General features: G+C 55.6%; 1 protein-coding gene across 1 annotated transcript in view; it reads right to left on the bottom strand.

The window, feature by feature from the left end:
* Nucleotides 1-353: 353 nt before the first annotated feature.
* The window catches only part of ppm1f (protein phosphatase, Mg2+/Mn2+ dependent, 1F), an 18,316-nt gene continuing 1,304 nt past the window's right edge, over nt 354-17,365 (bottom strand). The window contains exons 2-8 of the mRNA XM_080532580.1: nt 16,789-16,965; nt 14,139-14,287; nt 10,569-10,771; nt 10,043-10,231; nt 6,678-6,854; nt 5,835-5,928; nt 354-1,059 (exon numbers count right to left, since the gene is read on the bottom strand). Of these exons, the coding sequence (XP_080388706.1) occupies nt 560-1,059; nt 5,835-5,928; nt 6,678-6,854; nt 10,043-10,231; nt 10,569-10,771; nt 14,139-14,287; nt 16,789-16,965 (1,489 nt within the window). The 3' untranslated portion in view covers nt 354-559. The remainder of the gene's footprint in view (nt 1,060-5,834; nt 5,929-6,677; nt 6,855-10,042; nt 10,232-10,568; nt 10,772-14,138; nt 14,288-16,788; nt 16,966-17,365) is intronic.

Below are 17,365 nucleotides of genomic sequence, written 5' to 3' on the forward strand. Positions count from 1 at the left end.
GTCGTTAGAGAACGGGTCCCGTCACCATGGTGACCACCAGATAAATAAACAGGTAAATAAACAGTCAGTTAAAACAGTCAGTAGTTAGGCATCATGACCTCATCATGACCTCATGGTTCAGCTGATGGGCCCTGAGGCAGGACACAGACCCTGAACCCCCTCTCACCTTTAACCTTTACCCTAACCTTAACCCCTCCCTAACCTTAACCCTAACCTTAACCCCTCCCTAACCTTAACCCTAACCTTAACCGTAACTTTCAACCTTTAACCTAACCGTAACCCTAACCTTAACCCCTCCCTAACCTTAACCGTCATTTCAGACCGTCCCCAAAAAAAAAAAATCCAACCGCGCAAACAACCAATGGAGTCAGAGCGAGGAGGCGGGACAAAGAGGCCGTCAGCCAACCAGAGAGGAGAACCTTAATCACGCTGAAAGCCTCAATTCTCCGCCTTCGCTCCGCCTTCCCGTCGATCTTCCGACGCAACTCCAGTCACTTCCTGCCTCCTACCTCAGAGCCCAGGACAGGTGCACTCTGGGAAGCTGGTAGACATCCAGACTTCACTGATCTCTCGGTGGTGCATCCTGGGAGCTGGAGTCCTGTGGGGGGGCTGGGGTGGGGGTGGGGGTGCGGCCCCGGGCCAGCAGCTGGGCGGGGGGGCGCAGGAAGACCACCATGACGGTGATGTTGTCGCTGGAGCCGGACGCCTTGGCGTGAGCCACCAGCCACTGGGCCACGCCCTCCCCCAGGACCCCCCCATCCCCGCCCTCCCCCTCAGGCCCCTCCCCCAGGACCCCCCCAGCCCCGCCCACGTCCTCGACCCCCTCCCCCCCAGCCATGCCTTCCCCCAGGACTCCCCCAGCCCCTCCCTCCTCGGCCCCCCCCTCCCCCTCCCCCCCCGCCGCGCGGAGGGCCTCCAGGACAAGGCGGGGGACGTCCCCGGGCGCCACGGCGTCGAAGAACCCGTCGCAGGCCAGCAGGAAGTAGTCCTCGTCGCCCCCCAGCGGCGTGGAGGAGCAGTCCGCCTCCCCCGACACGTACGGCTTCTGGTCGAAGTCCCCTGGGGGGGAGGAGGGAAACCATGGCAACAACCAGGAAGTCAGTATGTACGAGACGACAACCAGGAAGTCAGTATTTCTTCTTGTAGTCTCTCTCTCTCTCTCTCTCTCCCTCAACCACTCAGAGACTCACCCTCACTCTCTCCACTTTTATCCCCTAACCCTGCCACCCCCCTCCCCCCCTGGACATGCATACAACCTCCCCTACCCCTAACCATCTCCCCTAACCCTGCCACCCCCCTCCTCCCCCCCTGGACATGCATACAACCTCCCCTACCCCTAACCATCTCCCCTAACCCTGCCACCCCCCCCCCCCCCCCCCCTGGACATGCATACAACCTCCCCTACCCCTAACCATCTCCCCTAACCCTGCCACCCCCCTCCCCCCCTGGACATGCATACAACCTCCCCTACCCCTAACCATCTCCCCTAACCCTGCCACCTCCCTCCCTCCCCTGGACATGCATACAACCTTCCCTACCCCTAACCATCTCCCCTAACCCTGCCACCCCCCTCCCTCCTCCCCTGGACATGCATACAACCTCCCCTACCCCTAACCATCTCCCCTAACCCTGCCACCCCCCTCCCCCCCTGGACATGCATACAACCTCCCCTACCCCTAACCATCTCCCCTAACCCTGCCACCCCCCCCCTCCCCCCCTGGACATGCATACAACCTCCCCTACCCCTAACCATCTCCCCTAACCCTGCCACCCCCCTCCTCCCCCCCTGGACATGCATACAACCTCCCCTACCCGTAACCATCTCCCCTAACCCTGCCACCCCCCCCCCCCCCCCCCTGGACATGCATACAACCTCCCCTACCCCTAACCATCTCCCCTAACCCTGCCACCCCCCTCCCCCCCTGGACATGCATACAACCTCCCCTACCCCTAACCATCTCCCCTAACCCTGCCACCTCCCTCCCTCCCCTGGACATGCATACAACCTTCCCTACCCCTAACCATCTCCCCTAACCCTGCCACCCCCCTCCTCCCCTGGACATGCATACAACCTCCCCTACCCCTAACCATCTCCCCTAACCCTGCCACCCCCCTCCCCCCCTGGACATGCATACAACCTCCCCTACCCCTAACCATCTCCCCTAACCCTGCCACCCCCCCCCTCCCCCCCTGGACATGCATACAACCTCCCCTACCCCTAACCATCTCCCCTAACCCTGCCACCCCCCTCCTCCCCCCCTGGACATGCATACAACCTCCCCTACCCGTAACCATCTCCCCTAACCCTGCCACCCCCCCCCCCCCCCCCCTGGACATGCATACAACCTCCCCTACCCCTAACCATCTCCCCTAACCCTGCCACCCCCCCTCCCCCCCTGGACATGCATACAACCTCCCCTACCCCTAACCATCTCCCCTAACCCTGCCACCTCCCTCCCTCCCCTGGACATGCATACAACCTTCCCTACCCCTAACCATCTCCCCTAACCCTGCCACCCCCCTCCTCCCCTGGACATGCATACAACCTCCCCTACCCCTAACCATGCCACCTCCCTCCCTCCCCTGGACATGCATACAACCTCCCCTACCCCTAACCATCTCCCCTAACCCTGCCACCCCCCCCCCCCCCCCCCCCCCGGACATGCATACAACCTCCCCTACCCCTAACCATCTCCCCTAACCCTGCCACCCCCCTCCCCCCCTGGACATGCATACAACCTCCCCTACCCCTAACCATCTCCCCTAACCCTGCCACCTCCCTCCCTCCCCTGGACATGCATACAACCTTCCCTACCCCTAACCATCTCCCCTAACCCTGCCACCCCCCTCCCTCCTCCCCAGGACATGCATACAACCTCCCCTACCCCTAACCATCTCCCCTAACCCTGCCACCCCCCTCCTCCCCCCCTGGACATGCATACAACCTCCCCTACCCCTAACCATCTCCCCTAACCCTGCCACCCCCCCCCCCCCCCCCCTGGACATGCATACAACCTCCCCTACCCCTAACCATCTCCCCTAACCCTGCCACCCCCCTCCCCCCCTGGACATGCATACAACCTCCCCTACCCCTAACCATCTCCCCTAACCCTGCCACCTCCCTCCCTCCCCTGGACATGCATACAACCTTCCCTACCCCTAACCATCTCCCCTAACCCTGCCACCCCCCTCCCTCCTCCCCTGGACATGCATACAACCTCCCCTACCCCTAACCATCTCCCCTAACCCTGCCACCCCCCTCCCCCCCTGGACATGCATACAACCTCCCCTACCCCTAACCATCTCCCCTAACCCTGCCACCCCCCCCCTCCCCCCCTGGACATGCATACAACCTCCCCTACCCCTAACCATCTCCCCTAACCCTGCCACCCCCCTCCTCCCCCCCTGGACATGCATACAACCTCCCCTACCCGTAACCATCTCCCCTAACCCTGCCACCCCCCCCCCCCCCCCCCTGGACATGCATACAACCTCCCCTACCCCTAACCATCTCCCCTAACCCTGCCACCCCCCTCCCCCCCTGGACATGCATACAACCTCCCCTACCCCTAACCATCTCCCCTAACCCTGCCACCTCCCTCCCTCCCCTGGACATGCATACAACCTTCCCTACCCCTAACCATCTCCCCTAACCCTGCCACCCCCCTCCTCCCCTGGACATGCATACAACCTCCCCTACCCCTAACCATCTCCCCTAACCCTGCCACCCCCCTCCCCCCCTGGACATGCATACAACCTCCCCTACCCCTAACCATCTCCCCTAACCCTGCCACCCCCCCCCTCCCCCCCTGGACATGCATACAACCTCCCCTACCCCTAACCATCTCCCCTAACCCTGCCACCCCCCTCCTCCCCCCCTGGACATGCATACAACCTCCCCTACCCGTAACCATCTCCCCTAACCCTGCCACCCCCCCCCCCCCCCCCCCTGGACATGCATACAACCTCCCCTACCCCTAACCATCTCCCCTAACCCTGCCACCCCCCTCCCCCCCTGGACATGCATACAACCTCCCCTACCCCTAACCATCTCCCCTAACCCTGCCACCTCCCTCCCTCCCCTGGACATGCATACAACCTTCCCTACCCCTAACCATCTCCCCTAACCCTGCCACCCCCCTCCTCCCCTGGACATGCATACAACCTCCCCTACCCCTAACCATGCCACCTCCCTCCCTCCCCTGGACATGCATACAACCTCCCCTACCCCTAACCATCTCCCCTAACCCTGCCACCCCCCCCCCCCCCCCCCCCCCCCGGACATGCATACAACCTCCCCTACCCCTAACCATCTCCCCTAACCCTGCCACCCCCCTCCCCCCCTGGACATGCATACAACCTCCCCTACCCCTAACCATCTCCCCTAACCCTGCCACCTCCCTCCCTCCCCTGGACATGCATACAACCTTCCCTACCCCTAACCATCTCCCCTAACCCTGCCACCCCCCTCCCTCCTCCCCAGGACATGCATACAACCTCCCCTACCCCTAACCATCTCCCCTAACCCTGCCACCCCCCCCCCCCCCCCCTGGACATGCATACAACCTCCCCTACCCCTAACCATCTCCCCTAACCCTGCCACCCCCCCCCCCCCCCCCCCCCCCCTGGACATGCATACAACCTCCCCTACCCCTAACCATCTCCCCTAACCCTGCCACCCCCCTCCCCCCCTGGACATGCATACAACCTCTCCTACCCCTAACCATCTCCCCTAACCCTGCCACCCCCCTCCCCCCCTGGACATGCATACAACCTCTCCTACCCCTAACCAATTCTATGTGTCATGTTATCTGTTGTTAACTCTGTGTTCTATGTGTCATGTTATCTGTTGTTAACTCTGTGTTCTATGTGCCTCATGTTATCTGTTGTTAACTCTGTGTTCTATGTGTCTCATGTTATCTGTTGTTAACTCTGTGTTCTATGTGCTCATGTTATCTGTTGTTAACTCTATGTTCTATGTGCCTCATGTTATCTGTTGTTAACTCTGTGTTCTATGTGTCTCATGTTATCTGTTGTTAACTCTGTGTTCTATGTGCTCATGTTATCTGTTGTTAACTCTGTGTTCTATGTGCTCATGTTATCTGTTGTTAACTCTGTGTTCTATATGTCATGTTATCTGTTGTTAACTCTGTGTTCTATGTGTCATGTTATCTGTTGTTAACTCTGTGTTCTATGTGTCTCATGTTATCTGTTGTTAACTCTGTGTTCTATGTGCTCATGTTATCTGTTGTTAACTCTGTGTTCTATGTGTCTCATGTTATCTGTTGTTAACTCTGTGTTCTATGTGCTCATGTTATCTGTTGTTAACTCTGTGTTCTATGTGTGAGAATTATGAAACACGGGACGTGATGTTATACTGTCCATTGTGCCAATGGATGGTACGCACATGAGGTTTGTTCTATGTGCTCATGTTATCTGTTGCTTGTTGTCTCCGTGTTGGTGTGTACCCATAATGTCAGCGTCTTTGAGTCCCTGAAATATAATATATAATATTATTATTATTATTATTACAACCAGGAAGTCAGTATGAGACTGAAGCAGGAAGTCAGTACTTCTTGTAGTCTCTTGTGGACTCTCTCCCCCAGCCACTTATTGGTCACTTAGCTACATCATATGGAGCCGCAAGTGATACAGTGAAATGCTTCATGAATCTAGCTCATTGTACAGCAGTCAATAAATCAACAATACAATATAATAAAGTAGTAATAAAACAACAAGTGTGTGAGTGTGTGTGTGTGTGTGTGTGCGTGCGTGTGTGTGTCTCTGATGAAGAGCTGGACATGGTGCAGAGGTCAGACAGGAAGTGACCTCACCGATGGCCCTGGAGACGGCGTAGGTGCCGTTGACCCTCCAGCAGCCAATCAGAACGATGCATCCTCCCAGGTCCTCGATCCTCCGCCTCTCATCCTGACACACAGAGGCAGGTGTCATAACAACAACAACAACAACAACAACCCTCTCATCCTGACACACAGGGAGGCAGGTGTCACAACAATACTAACAATAAACACAACAACAATAGTATTATGATTATTATTAATAATACCAATAATGATAATGATAAAATAACAATAATAACAATAATATAATAACAGTAATAACAATCATAATAATAATAATCATATGATAAAATAAAAATAACAATAAATAATAACAATAACAACAACAACATTATTTGTAATATATATTATGATATAATAATAATAATAAATAATAATAATGATTATTATTATTAATAATAATATGAATTACTTGTCAATCAATTGTTGGAATGTGTGTGTGTGTGTGTGTACCTCCCTCTCAGGCCTATGTGTCCTATGCTGATGCAGATACTAATGTTTGTGTTCAAGAATGTTATTGTAAAATGTGAACGCAAATAAAGATACTAAAATGTGTGTGTGTGTGTGTGTGTGTGTACCTCTCTCTCAGGCTTGTGGGGCTCCATCAGTGTGTGTGTGTGTGTGTGTGTGTCTGTGTGAGTGTGTGTGTGTGTGTGTGTGTCTGTGTGTGTGTGTGTGTGTGTGTGTGTGTACCTCTCTCTCAGGCTTGTGGGGCTCCATCAGAGTGTGTGTGTGTGTGTATGTCTGTCTGTGCGCGCGTGTCTGTCTGTCTGTCTGTCTGTCTGTCTGTCTGTGTGTGTGTGTGTGTGTGTGTACCTCTCTCTCAGGCTTGTGGGGGTCCATCAGGGTGTGTGTGTGTCCCTGTCTGACCAGCAGCGCCTGGGAGTCGCCCAGCCAGGCCAGGTGAAGCCACGCCCCCTGGTTAAGCCCCGCCCCCTGAGGCCCCGCCCCCTGGACCAGCACAACCACACCTGTACTGCCGCTGCGCAGACGCTGCACACACACACACACGCACAGACACAGACACAGACATACGCACACAAACACGCATACGCACACAAACACACACAGACAGACAGACGCATGAACACACACACGAACACACACACACACACACACACACATACACACACACAGACAGACGGGCACACACACAGACACACACAGACACACACACACACACACACACACACATTCCAAAGAAAATTAAACAATATATTTAGTAACAACTACCTTCGATCGCCAACGACATTGTTAAAAACTAAAGTGTAACTGAAAGCGTTTTGATTTGATCACATTCTGACATGAATAAACGCCAGGCGGGTTTTGACCCGACAACCTCTTGGCCTCTGAAGGTTCGTACCCGCATCACCTACAAAGTCCTCCTTCTCGCCTCCAAACCCCTCCATGCCTGCACCCCCCAGTACCTAACTGACCTTCTCTGCCAACACACCCCATCCCGGAACCTGCGGTCCTCAGACATGGGCCTGCTGTCCACCCCCCGCCAGGGTTTCCGTTAGAAAAAATTGGTGCCGGTCAACGTGTCCGGGAAGATTTCAATGTGTCGGACAAACGGGAGAAATTCCGGTCATCATATTAGAATATAATATAGGTGTTTGTCGCGGTGATTAGCTGTTGTGTAGCCTATATAGGCCTATGCCATTTAATGTCTATTTCTCATCCGATACGATTAGGTCGCGAACTATATAATAATATAGGCTTTCATGATTCGCATGCGCTACTATGGCATAATATGTCCAGGGCTGCACGCGCGCCACACTGGGCAGCCTAGTCACCTTTGCTACTTTGAATTACGACTGTAGGCTACTTTAAGATGTTTATTTCAATTGCATTAATGGGATTTGAGTATGTAATTGGTAATTTTAAGTACCGGTATGCCTAGTTTAGCTTTGATGGCTATTTGAACGGACTGCATCGATCGATCAATGAACGGACTCCACATTACGTTAACTGAAGTGTGTTAAATAGTTTCACGACAGTAATGTACGTTTTTTTATATTCTCTTTCCAGTTTTACCCTTTTTATCAATAAAACAACGTCAATTCTATAACCACGTCTAGCTGATTGGGCAGGCATTAAGTCTAGCTGCCTGTCAAATCATACTTACTCGGACTCGGGAGTATGAGAATGAGGAGGATGTATCGGGGGGATACACACCCGTGGACTATTTCACCTTAGTGGCACAAATTCAACTCTAACACTATAGATAGACTAAATTGAACTTAAATTATGGACACCGACTGAATAACTGAGTGGGGGGAAGACAGGTCTCAAATGTGGAACAATTATAACTATAATTATAAATTATATATAATTATAAAATGTAATACATAAAGATAAAACATACACAAATATATAACATTGATATCCCTAAACTCAAATGTAGTGTGGTATTGTCACCCTAATCTAATCAATCCTAATTAATGGTACCAGTAGCCCAGGTTGTCGATAGTAGCGCACTACTCCCGTAGTACTTCTCCCGACTCAGGGCTGGAACGGGCACGGCAGGCTCAATCAATGAACGGGGTTGAGATGGCTAGCGTCCTTTACTAGCCGCATCTCACGGCCCTCGGTGGTCATTCACTGTGCTCTAGCACATCCAAAACACGCAGAACAATAACCTTGACTCCGGTCACTGCAGTGGTTTTATTTAGACTAGATCAAACTAAATTAACTGACTAAACTACTCGCGCCGTTGAGAGACAGGGTTGCCAGATGGGGCGGGTTACCGCCGAATGGGCTACTGGGTTTAGCGGTTATTTTCACCAGACATTATGACCGAAGAGGTTTAAATATGTCGGACTTCAACAGATTTTATCGGACAAAGACCGGTAATTACCGGTTAACGGAAACCCAGCCCCCCGCACCTACCTACCTACCTACCTACCTTTGGGGACAGAGCAGGGTTCAACATTAACGCCGTTTTACTTGTCCGGAGCAGAGTAAAACATTCTCCGGGTTTGTTTGCGCGAGCCCGACGACGCTGCTGATCCTGGATGTGTTTACCTGTGTGCAGGAAGAACAACAGACGGCGCAGGCGCCAGACCAGACTAGATGATGGTGGAGTGAAGATATTATCAAAGCGTTTGTGCCTGTCCATCACCCGTACGCTTTGATAATATCTTCACTCCACCATCATCTAGTCTGGTCTGGCGCCTGCGCCGTCTGTTGTTCTTCCTGCACACAGGTAAACACATCCAGGATCCAGCAGCGTCGTCGTGCTCACGCAAACAAACCCGGCGAAAGTTTTACTTCCTCTGGACAAGTAAAACGGCGTTACTGTCGAACCCTGCAGAGCCTTCAGTATATAAAACCAAGATATTATTATTACTATTATTACTACCTCTCTCTGGGCTCTGCCTGTCTCACCTCTCTCTGGGCCTGTCTCACCTCTCTCTGGGCCTGTCTCACCTCTCTCTGGGCTCTGCCTGTCTCACCTCTCTCTGAGCCTGTCTCACCTCTCTCTGGGCCTGTCTCACCTCTCTCTGGGCCTGTCTCACCTCTCTCTGGGCTCTGCCTGTCTCACCTCTCTCTGGGCCTGTCTCACCTCTCTCTGGGCCTGTCTCACCTCTCTCTGGGCTCTGCCTGTCTCACCTCTCTCTGGGCCTGTCTCACCTCTCTCTGGGCCTGTCTCACCTCTCTCTGAGCTCTGCCTGTCTCACTTCTCTCTGAGCCTGTCTCACCTCTCTCTGGGCCTGTCTCACCTCTCTCTGGGCTCTGCCTGTCTCACCTCTCTCTGGGCTCTGCCTGTCTCACCTCTCTCTGGGCCTGTCTCACCTCTCTCTGAGCCTGTCTCACCTCTCTCTGGGCTCTGCCTGTCTCACCTCTCTCTGGGCCTGTCTCACCTCTCTCTGGGCCTGTCTCACCTCTCTCTGGGCCTGTCTCACCTCTCTCTGAGCCTGTCTCACCTCTCTCTGGGCCTGTCTCACCTCTCTCTGGGCCTGTCTCACCTCTCTCTGGGCCTGTCTCACCTCTCTCTGGGCCTGTCTCACCTCTCTCTGGGCCTGTCTCACCTCTCTCTGGGCCTGTCTCACCTCTCTCTGGGCCTGTCTCACCTCTCTCTGGGCCTGTCTCACCTCTCTCTGGGCCTGTCTCACCTCTCTCTGGGCCTGTCTCACCTCTCTCTGGGCCTGTCTCACCTCTCTCTGGGCCTGTCTCACCTCTCTCTGGGCCTTGCCCCTGAAGCTGTCGTCCGTGAGGGTGAAGGCGTCCCTCAGGGCGGAGGCGGGGTCGCTCCCCAGCGCCCCCTGCTGGCCCAGGGTGACGTGCAGGTGCGTGGCGGCGTAGGCGGCGGCGTCGACGCCCCCGTGTCCGTCGAACACGGCGTAGTAACCCCGCTGCACGCCGTCCTGCAGGAAGAGGAACCATGATGTCATCATGTCGTTGTATTGTACTGAGGGAGAGGGAGAGGAGAGGAGGGAGAGGGGTGAGGAAAGGAGAGGAGGGGGAGGGTGGGAGGAGAGGAGGAGGAGAGGAGAAGAAAGGAGAGGAGAGGAGAGGAGAGGAGAGGAGAAGAGCCTGGTTGTCATGGTTACCTCCAGGTAGGGGGAGGGGGAGGAGTCATGGTTGTCATGGTTACCTCCAGGTAGGGGGAGGGGAGGGGAGGGGGAGGAGTCATGGTTGTCATGGTTACCTCCAGGTAGGGGGAGGGAGGGGAGGGGGAGGAGTCATGGTTGTCATGGTTACCTCCAGGCCGAGGAGGTGGTTGAAGTCGGGCAGCGCCACGTGTCTGTCCTCCATCTTCCTGCGCGTGTTCCTGATGGCGTGGGCGGAGCAGAGGGGGCGGGGCCGGGAGGGGGAGGGGCATGGGGGAAGGCGCTGGTGCCAGGCCACGCCCACTTCTCTGAGCTTATTGATGAACAGGCGCCGGAGTGGTTCTGATTGGAGCACTGCGGACAGGAAGGGGGCGGGGCAGAGGGGGGGGGGGAGGGAGGGAGAGAGAGAGGGAGAGAGAGAGAGAGAGAGACAGAGAGAGAGAGACAGAGAGAGAGAGACAGAGAGAGAGAGACAGAGAGAGAGAGACAGAGAGAGAGGGAGGGAGGGAGAGAGAGAGAGAGAGGGAGAGAGAGAGGGAGAGAGAGAGAGACAGAGAGAGAGAGAGACAGAGAGAGAGAGAGACAGAGAGACAGAGAGACAGAGAGAGGGAGAGAGAGAGGGAGAGAGAGAGAGACAGAGAGAGAGAGAGACAGAGAGAGAGAGAGACAGAGAGAGAGAGAGACAGAGAGAGAGACAGAGAGAGAGACAGAGAGAGAGACAGAGAGAGAGACAGAGAGAGAGACAGAGAGAGAGAGAGGTTAACAGCCATCGCCCAGGCAGGTCCTGGTTGAGAACACAGACTGTGTGGTTCAGTATACAGGGTTCCTACACGTTTTAACAAGTCACATTTAAGACCATTTAAGACCTTTTTAGACCTTTTTTTAGACCTCTTTGAATAGAATTTTAGACCTATTCGCGACACCGTGTGACAGCTATTTGTCATCCTCGAGGTGATGAAATCAGGGATTTCACTGCTGACATACAGACAAAAAAGGAAGTGACTTGGCTTTTCTTTGGTGCCAGCTTGATTAATTTCCGCGTAAATAGACGTGGTCGGACCGATTTCCTTGCAGGATAAGCTAATCTAATTTTTAAGACCTAGCACCTAATTTTTAGGCCGAATAACTGAAATGTGAGACCTTTTTAGGCGTTATAAATCAGATTGCTGGATTCTAGACTTCTAGACTTTTTAAGACCAGCGCGGGAACCCTGAGTAGAGGTCCACTGAATTCGTCCGTTGGGCTTTTTCCACCAGAGCTGCACACTTCTGGAGCTGAACACCACCCAGCTCTATCACACTATGTTCCTCTCTCACGGCTTCTAATCTTAACTGAACGTATGGCTGATAGACAACCAACCATGTGACCACTGACCACATAGAGCCCAAACTGTATTTTTTTTTTAATGATAATAATATTTGACGTAATGTTTTCTTGAGTGTAAAGTGTGATGTTTCTATGTCCTGTAGTTCTGTTTCATGTGATGTTTCTATGTCCTGTAGTTCTGGTTTAAATAGTTTATAACACCTGAGGCCGTATTATTTCCCTGTGGATTTCCCTGCCCAGGGATGCTGATGTCATGTAGCTACTCAGCTAACTCAGGGAGAGTCAATGACTGTCCACCGTCCCTTTAAATAAAGGAAAAGAAACTCATACAGCGACCTACGTTGCAGTGAGTGTCATACATTGTTCAGTATACACGGTCCCAGCAGGAATCGGACCCACAACCTAAGCGTTGTTCACGCCATGCTCTGCCAGCTGAGCCACAGAGGAGCGTTCTGGGGTTTGACCACTAGAGGGCAGCCTCACTCTGCAGGAACACGCGCTTCAGGAGACTCTTCTGAACCGTTAGAACCCTGACCTAACCAATCACAGCCCAGGGATGAGAACCCTGACTTAACCAATCACAGCCCAGGGATGAGAACCCTGACTTAACCAATCACAGCCCAGGGATGAGAACCCTGACTTAACCAATCACAGCCCAGGGATGAGAACCCTGACTTAACCAATCACAGCCCAGGGATGAGAACCCTGACTTCATTTGCTTTTATTCATTGTCACACACACAGGGGGGAGGAGTCACACACAGGGGAGGAGTCACACAGGGGGGAGGAGTCACACAGGGGGGGAGGAGTCACACAGGGGGGAGGAGTCACACAGGGGGGAGGAGTCACACACAGGGGAGGAGTCACACAGGGGAGGAGGAGTCACACACAGGGGGGGAGGAGTCACACACAGGGGGGGAGGAGTCACACACAGGGGGGGAGGAGTCACACAGGGGGGAGGAGTCACACAGGGGGGGAGGAGTCACACACAGGGGAGGAGTCAAACACAGGGGGGGAGGAGTCACACACAGGGGGGGAGTCACACACAGGGGAGGAGTCACACACAGGGGGGAGGAGTCACACACAGGGGGGGAGTCACACACAGGGGAGGAGTCACACACAGGGGAGGAGTCACACACAGGGGAGGAGTCACACACAGGGGGGGAGGAGTCACACACAGGGGGGGAGGAGTCAAACACAGGGGAGGAGTCACACACAAGGGGGGAGGAGTCACACACAGGGGAGGAGTCACACACAGGGGGGGAGGAGTCACACAGGGGGGAGGAGTCACACACAGGGGAGGAGTCACACACAGGGGAGGAGGAGTCACACACAGGGGGGGAGGAGTCACACACAGGGGGGGAGGAGTCACACACAGGGGGGGAGGAGTCAAACACAGGGGAGGAGTCACACAGGGGGGGAGGAGTCACACACAGGGGGGGAGGAGTCACACACAGGGGGGGAGGAGTCACACACAGGGGAGGAGTCACACACAGGGGAGGAGTCACACACAGGGGAGGAGGAGTCACACAGGGGAGGAGTCACACACAGGGGAGGAGGAGTCACACACAGGGGAGGAGGAGTCACACACAGGGGGGGAGGAGTCAAACACAGGGGAGGAGGAGTCACACAGGGGGGGAGGAGTCACACACAGGGGGGAGGAGTCACACACAGGGGGGGAGGAGTCACACACAGGGGGGGAGGAGTCACACACAGGGGAGGAGTCACACACAGGGGAGGAGGAGTCACACACAGGGGAGGAGTTACACACAGGGGGGAGGAGTCACACACAGGGGGGAGGAGTCACACACAGGGGGGAGGAGTCAAACACAGGGGAGGAGGAGTCACACAGGGGGGGAGGAGTCACACAGGGGGGAGGAGTCACACACAGGGGGGGAGGAGTCACACACAGGGGAGGAGTCACACACAGGGGAGGAGTCACACAGGGGGGGAGGAGTCACACAGGGGGGGAGTCACACAGGGGGGGGAGTCACACAGGGGGGAGGAGTCACACACAGGGGGGGAGGAGTCACACACAGGGGGGAGGAGTCACACACCCCTCCTCCCCTAGGAGTCACACAGAGGGGGAGGGGCTACACAAAGGGGGAAGGGGCCACACACAAGGGGGAGGGGCCACACAGGGGGAGGGTTCACACAGGGGGGAGGGGCCACACAGGGGGAGGGGCCACACAGGGGGAGGAGTCACACAGAGGGGGAGGGGCTACACAAAGTGGGAAGGGGCCACACACAAGGGGGAGGGGCTACACAAAGGGGGGAGGGGCCACACAGGGGGAGGGTTCACACAGGGGGGAGGGGCCACACAGGGGGAGGGGCCACACAGGGGGAGGAGTCACACAGAGGGGGAGGGACCACACAGAGGGCGGAGCCAAACTCACAGACTACTTCCTGTCCGTGGTCCTGTGGGGGCTGGGCCTCCTGTGGGGGCGGGGCCTCCTGGGAGCAGCTGAAAGGTGAAAGGTCGCAGGCCAGCAGCAGGTCCAGGGCTGCACGGCACAGAGAGGCAGAGAGGAGGGGGGGGGCGCCCCTACACACACACACACACACACACACACACACACACACAGGTTAGACAGGCAGGTCAGAGAGACAGGTAAAACAGACAGACAGGTGAGATAAACAGACAGACAGATCAGACAGACAGGTCAGACAGGCACAAAGACAGGCAGACAGACAGGACAGGTCAAACAGACAGACAGACAGGTTAGACAGACAGACAGACATACAGGTTAGTTAGACAGACAGGTTAGTTAGACAGACAGACAGACAGGCATGCAGACAGTCAGACAGGCAGGCAGACAGGCAGACAGAGAGACAGACAGAGAGACAGACAGACAGAGAGACAGACAGACAGACAGACAGACAGAGAGACAGACAGACAGACATCAGAGTAGAGTTTCGCCAGGGCAAAGAACACAGTCAGGGGAGTAACAGGAAGTGAGTAGAACAATAGTGATTCTAGAGACAGGAAATGACACGTCCCCAGCAGGAAGTGTCCACCTACTTCTCAGTGTTCCCCAGGGGAGGCTGGGGGAGGTAGAACGCCAGGGGAGGCTGGGGGAGGTAGAACACCAGGGAAGGCTGGGGGAGGTAGAACACCAGGGGGAGGCTGGGGGAGGTAGAACACCAGGGGGAGGCTGGGGGAGGTAGAACACCAGGGGAGGCTGGGGGAGGTAGAACACCAGGGGAGGCTGTGGGAGGTAGAACACCAGGGGAGGCTGGTGGAGGTAGAACACCAGGGGGAGGCTGGGGGAGGTAGAACACCAGGGGGAGGCTGGGGGAGGTAGAACACCAGGGGAGGCTGTGGGAGGTAGAACACCAGGGGAGGCTGGGGGAGGTAGAACGCCAGGGGAGGCTGTGGGAGGTAGAACACCAGGGGAGGCTGGTGGAGGTAGAACACCAGGGGGAGGCTGGGGGAGGTAGAACACCAGGGGGAGGCTGGGGGAGGTAGAACACCAGGGGGAGGCTGGGGGAGGTAGAACACCAGGGGAGGCTGGGGGAGGTAGAACACCAGGGGGAGGCTGGGGGAGGTAGAACACCAGGGGAGGCTGGGGGAGGTAGAACACCAGGGGAGGCTGGGGGAGGTAGAACACCAGGGGAGGCTGGGGGAGGTAGAACACCAGGGGGAGGCTGGGGGAGGTAGAACACCAGAGGGGAGGCTGGGGGAGGTAGAACACCAGGGGAGGCTGGGGGAGGTAGAACACCAGGGGGCGGCTGGGGGAGGTAGAACACCAGGGGAGGCTGGGGGAGGTAGAACACCAGGGGAGGCTGGGGGAGGTAGAACACCAGGGGAGGCTGGGGGAGGTAGAACACCAGGGGAGGCTGGGGGAGGTAGAACACCAGGGGAGGCTGGGGGAGGTAGAACACCAGGGGAGGCTGGGGGAGGTAGAACACCAGGGGAGGCTGGGGGAGGTAGAACACCAGGGGAGGCTGGGGGAGGTAGAACACCAGGAGAGGCTGGGGGAGGTAGAACACCAGGGGAGGCTGGGGGGTGGTAGAACACCAGGGGAGGCTGGGGGAGGTAGAACACCAGGGGAGGCTGGGGGAGGTAGAACACCAGGGGAGGCTGGGGGAGGTAGAACACCAGGGGAGGCTGGGGGAGGTAGAACACCAGGGGAGGCTGGGGGAGGTAGAACACCAGGGGAGGCTGGGGGAGGTAGAACACCAGGGGAGGCTGGGGGAGGTAGAACACCGGGGGAGGACACCGTCTATCTGTCTGTCCTGCCTGCCTGCCTGCCTGCCTGCCTGTCTAACCTGTCTGTCTGCCTGTCTGTCCTGCCTGCCTGTCTGTCTGTCTGTCCTGCCTGTCTGTCTGTCTGCCTGTCTGTCTGTAGTGAAACACGTCTGTCCTGCAAGTCAGGACTCAGGTAGGGAGGAGCAGGAATGGTTGGAATGTGACCATATACTGTATACACACACACACACACACACACACACACACACACACACACACACAGAGCTCTCAGGTCTTCTGCTAGCATATCAGCCCGATAGAGCTCTCAGGTCTTCTGCTAGCATATCAGCCCAATAGAGCTCTCAGGTCTTCTGCTAGCATATCAGCCCAATAGAGCTCTCAGGTCTTCTGCTAGCATATCAGCCCAATAGAGCTCTCAGGTCTTCTGACGCTGGTTTTCTCTGTGTACCACATGTACAAAAGAAGAGATTTGGTGAGGCTGCATTCTCATTACATGTTATGCTCCCAGATTGTGGAATGCACTGCCAGTTTACATTAGGGATGCAACCTCAGCACATTATGTTCAAGTCAAGACTAAAAACACATCTTTTAAATATTGCCTTTAAATGACTAAATCATTTAATGATGATTATATAATGATTGGAGCACTTTGAGCTGCAACGTTTGCAGGAAAGGCGCTATACAAATAAAAGTTATTATTATTATTCACCAGGCCTGCATGAACACACACACACAGACACGCACAACCTCCCCCCCCCACACACACACACACACAACCCTCTCTCCCCCCTCCCCCCCTCCCCCACACACACCCCTCCCCCCCCCACACAAACCTGTCCTCCAGCAGGCGTAGCCCCAGCTCCAGGCTCTCCCCCCGGAGCTCCCCCAGGGTGAGGGTGCGGGCGGGGGGGGGCAGGGGGGGCAGGGGGTCCGCGGGGCCCAGGGCAGCAGGGAAGGCCTCCAGGAACCCTCCCAGGAAGGTCCGCCACGCCCCCTCCTCCTCCTCCATGCTGAGGGTCAGGGTCAGGGGTCAGAGTTAGGGGTCAGAGCTAGGGTTCAGGGGTCAGAGTTAGGGGTCAGAGCTAGGGGTCAGGGATCGAAGGTCGCTGGGTCAAAGTCTTCAGCTGGTCTCTGCGTCTGTCTGTCAGTGTCTGTCTGTCAGTGTCTGTCTGTCAGTGTCTGTCTGTCAGTGTCTGTCTGTCTGTCTGTCAGTCAGACTGACTGTCTGTCTGTCTGTCTGTCAGTCAGTGTCTGTCTGTCTCCACACAGGTGCAGTGTTTTTTCTCTGTGACAGAAAGACAAAAAGGATATCCTGTCATGTGATGATGTCACAGTGATGATGATGTCTCCTGGACCAGAGCTCACGCACGCACGCACACGAGAGTTGATCTTGCACACTATAACAGCCTA

This window comes from Nansenia antarctica (assembly GCF_963989245.1).
Source record: "Nansenia antarctica genome assembly, chromosome: 5".
NCBI classification, from domain to species: Eukaryota; Metazoa; Chordata; class Actinopteri; order Argentiniformes; family Microstomatidae; genus Nansenia; species Nansenia antarctica.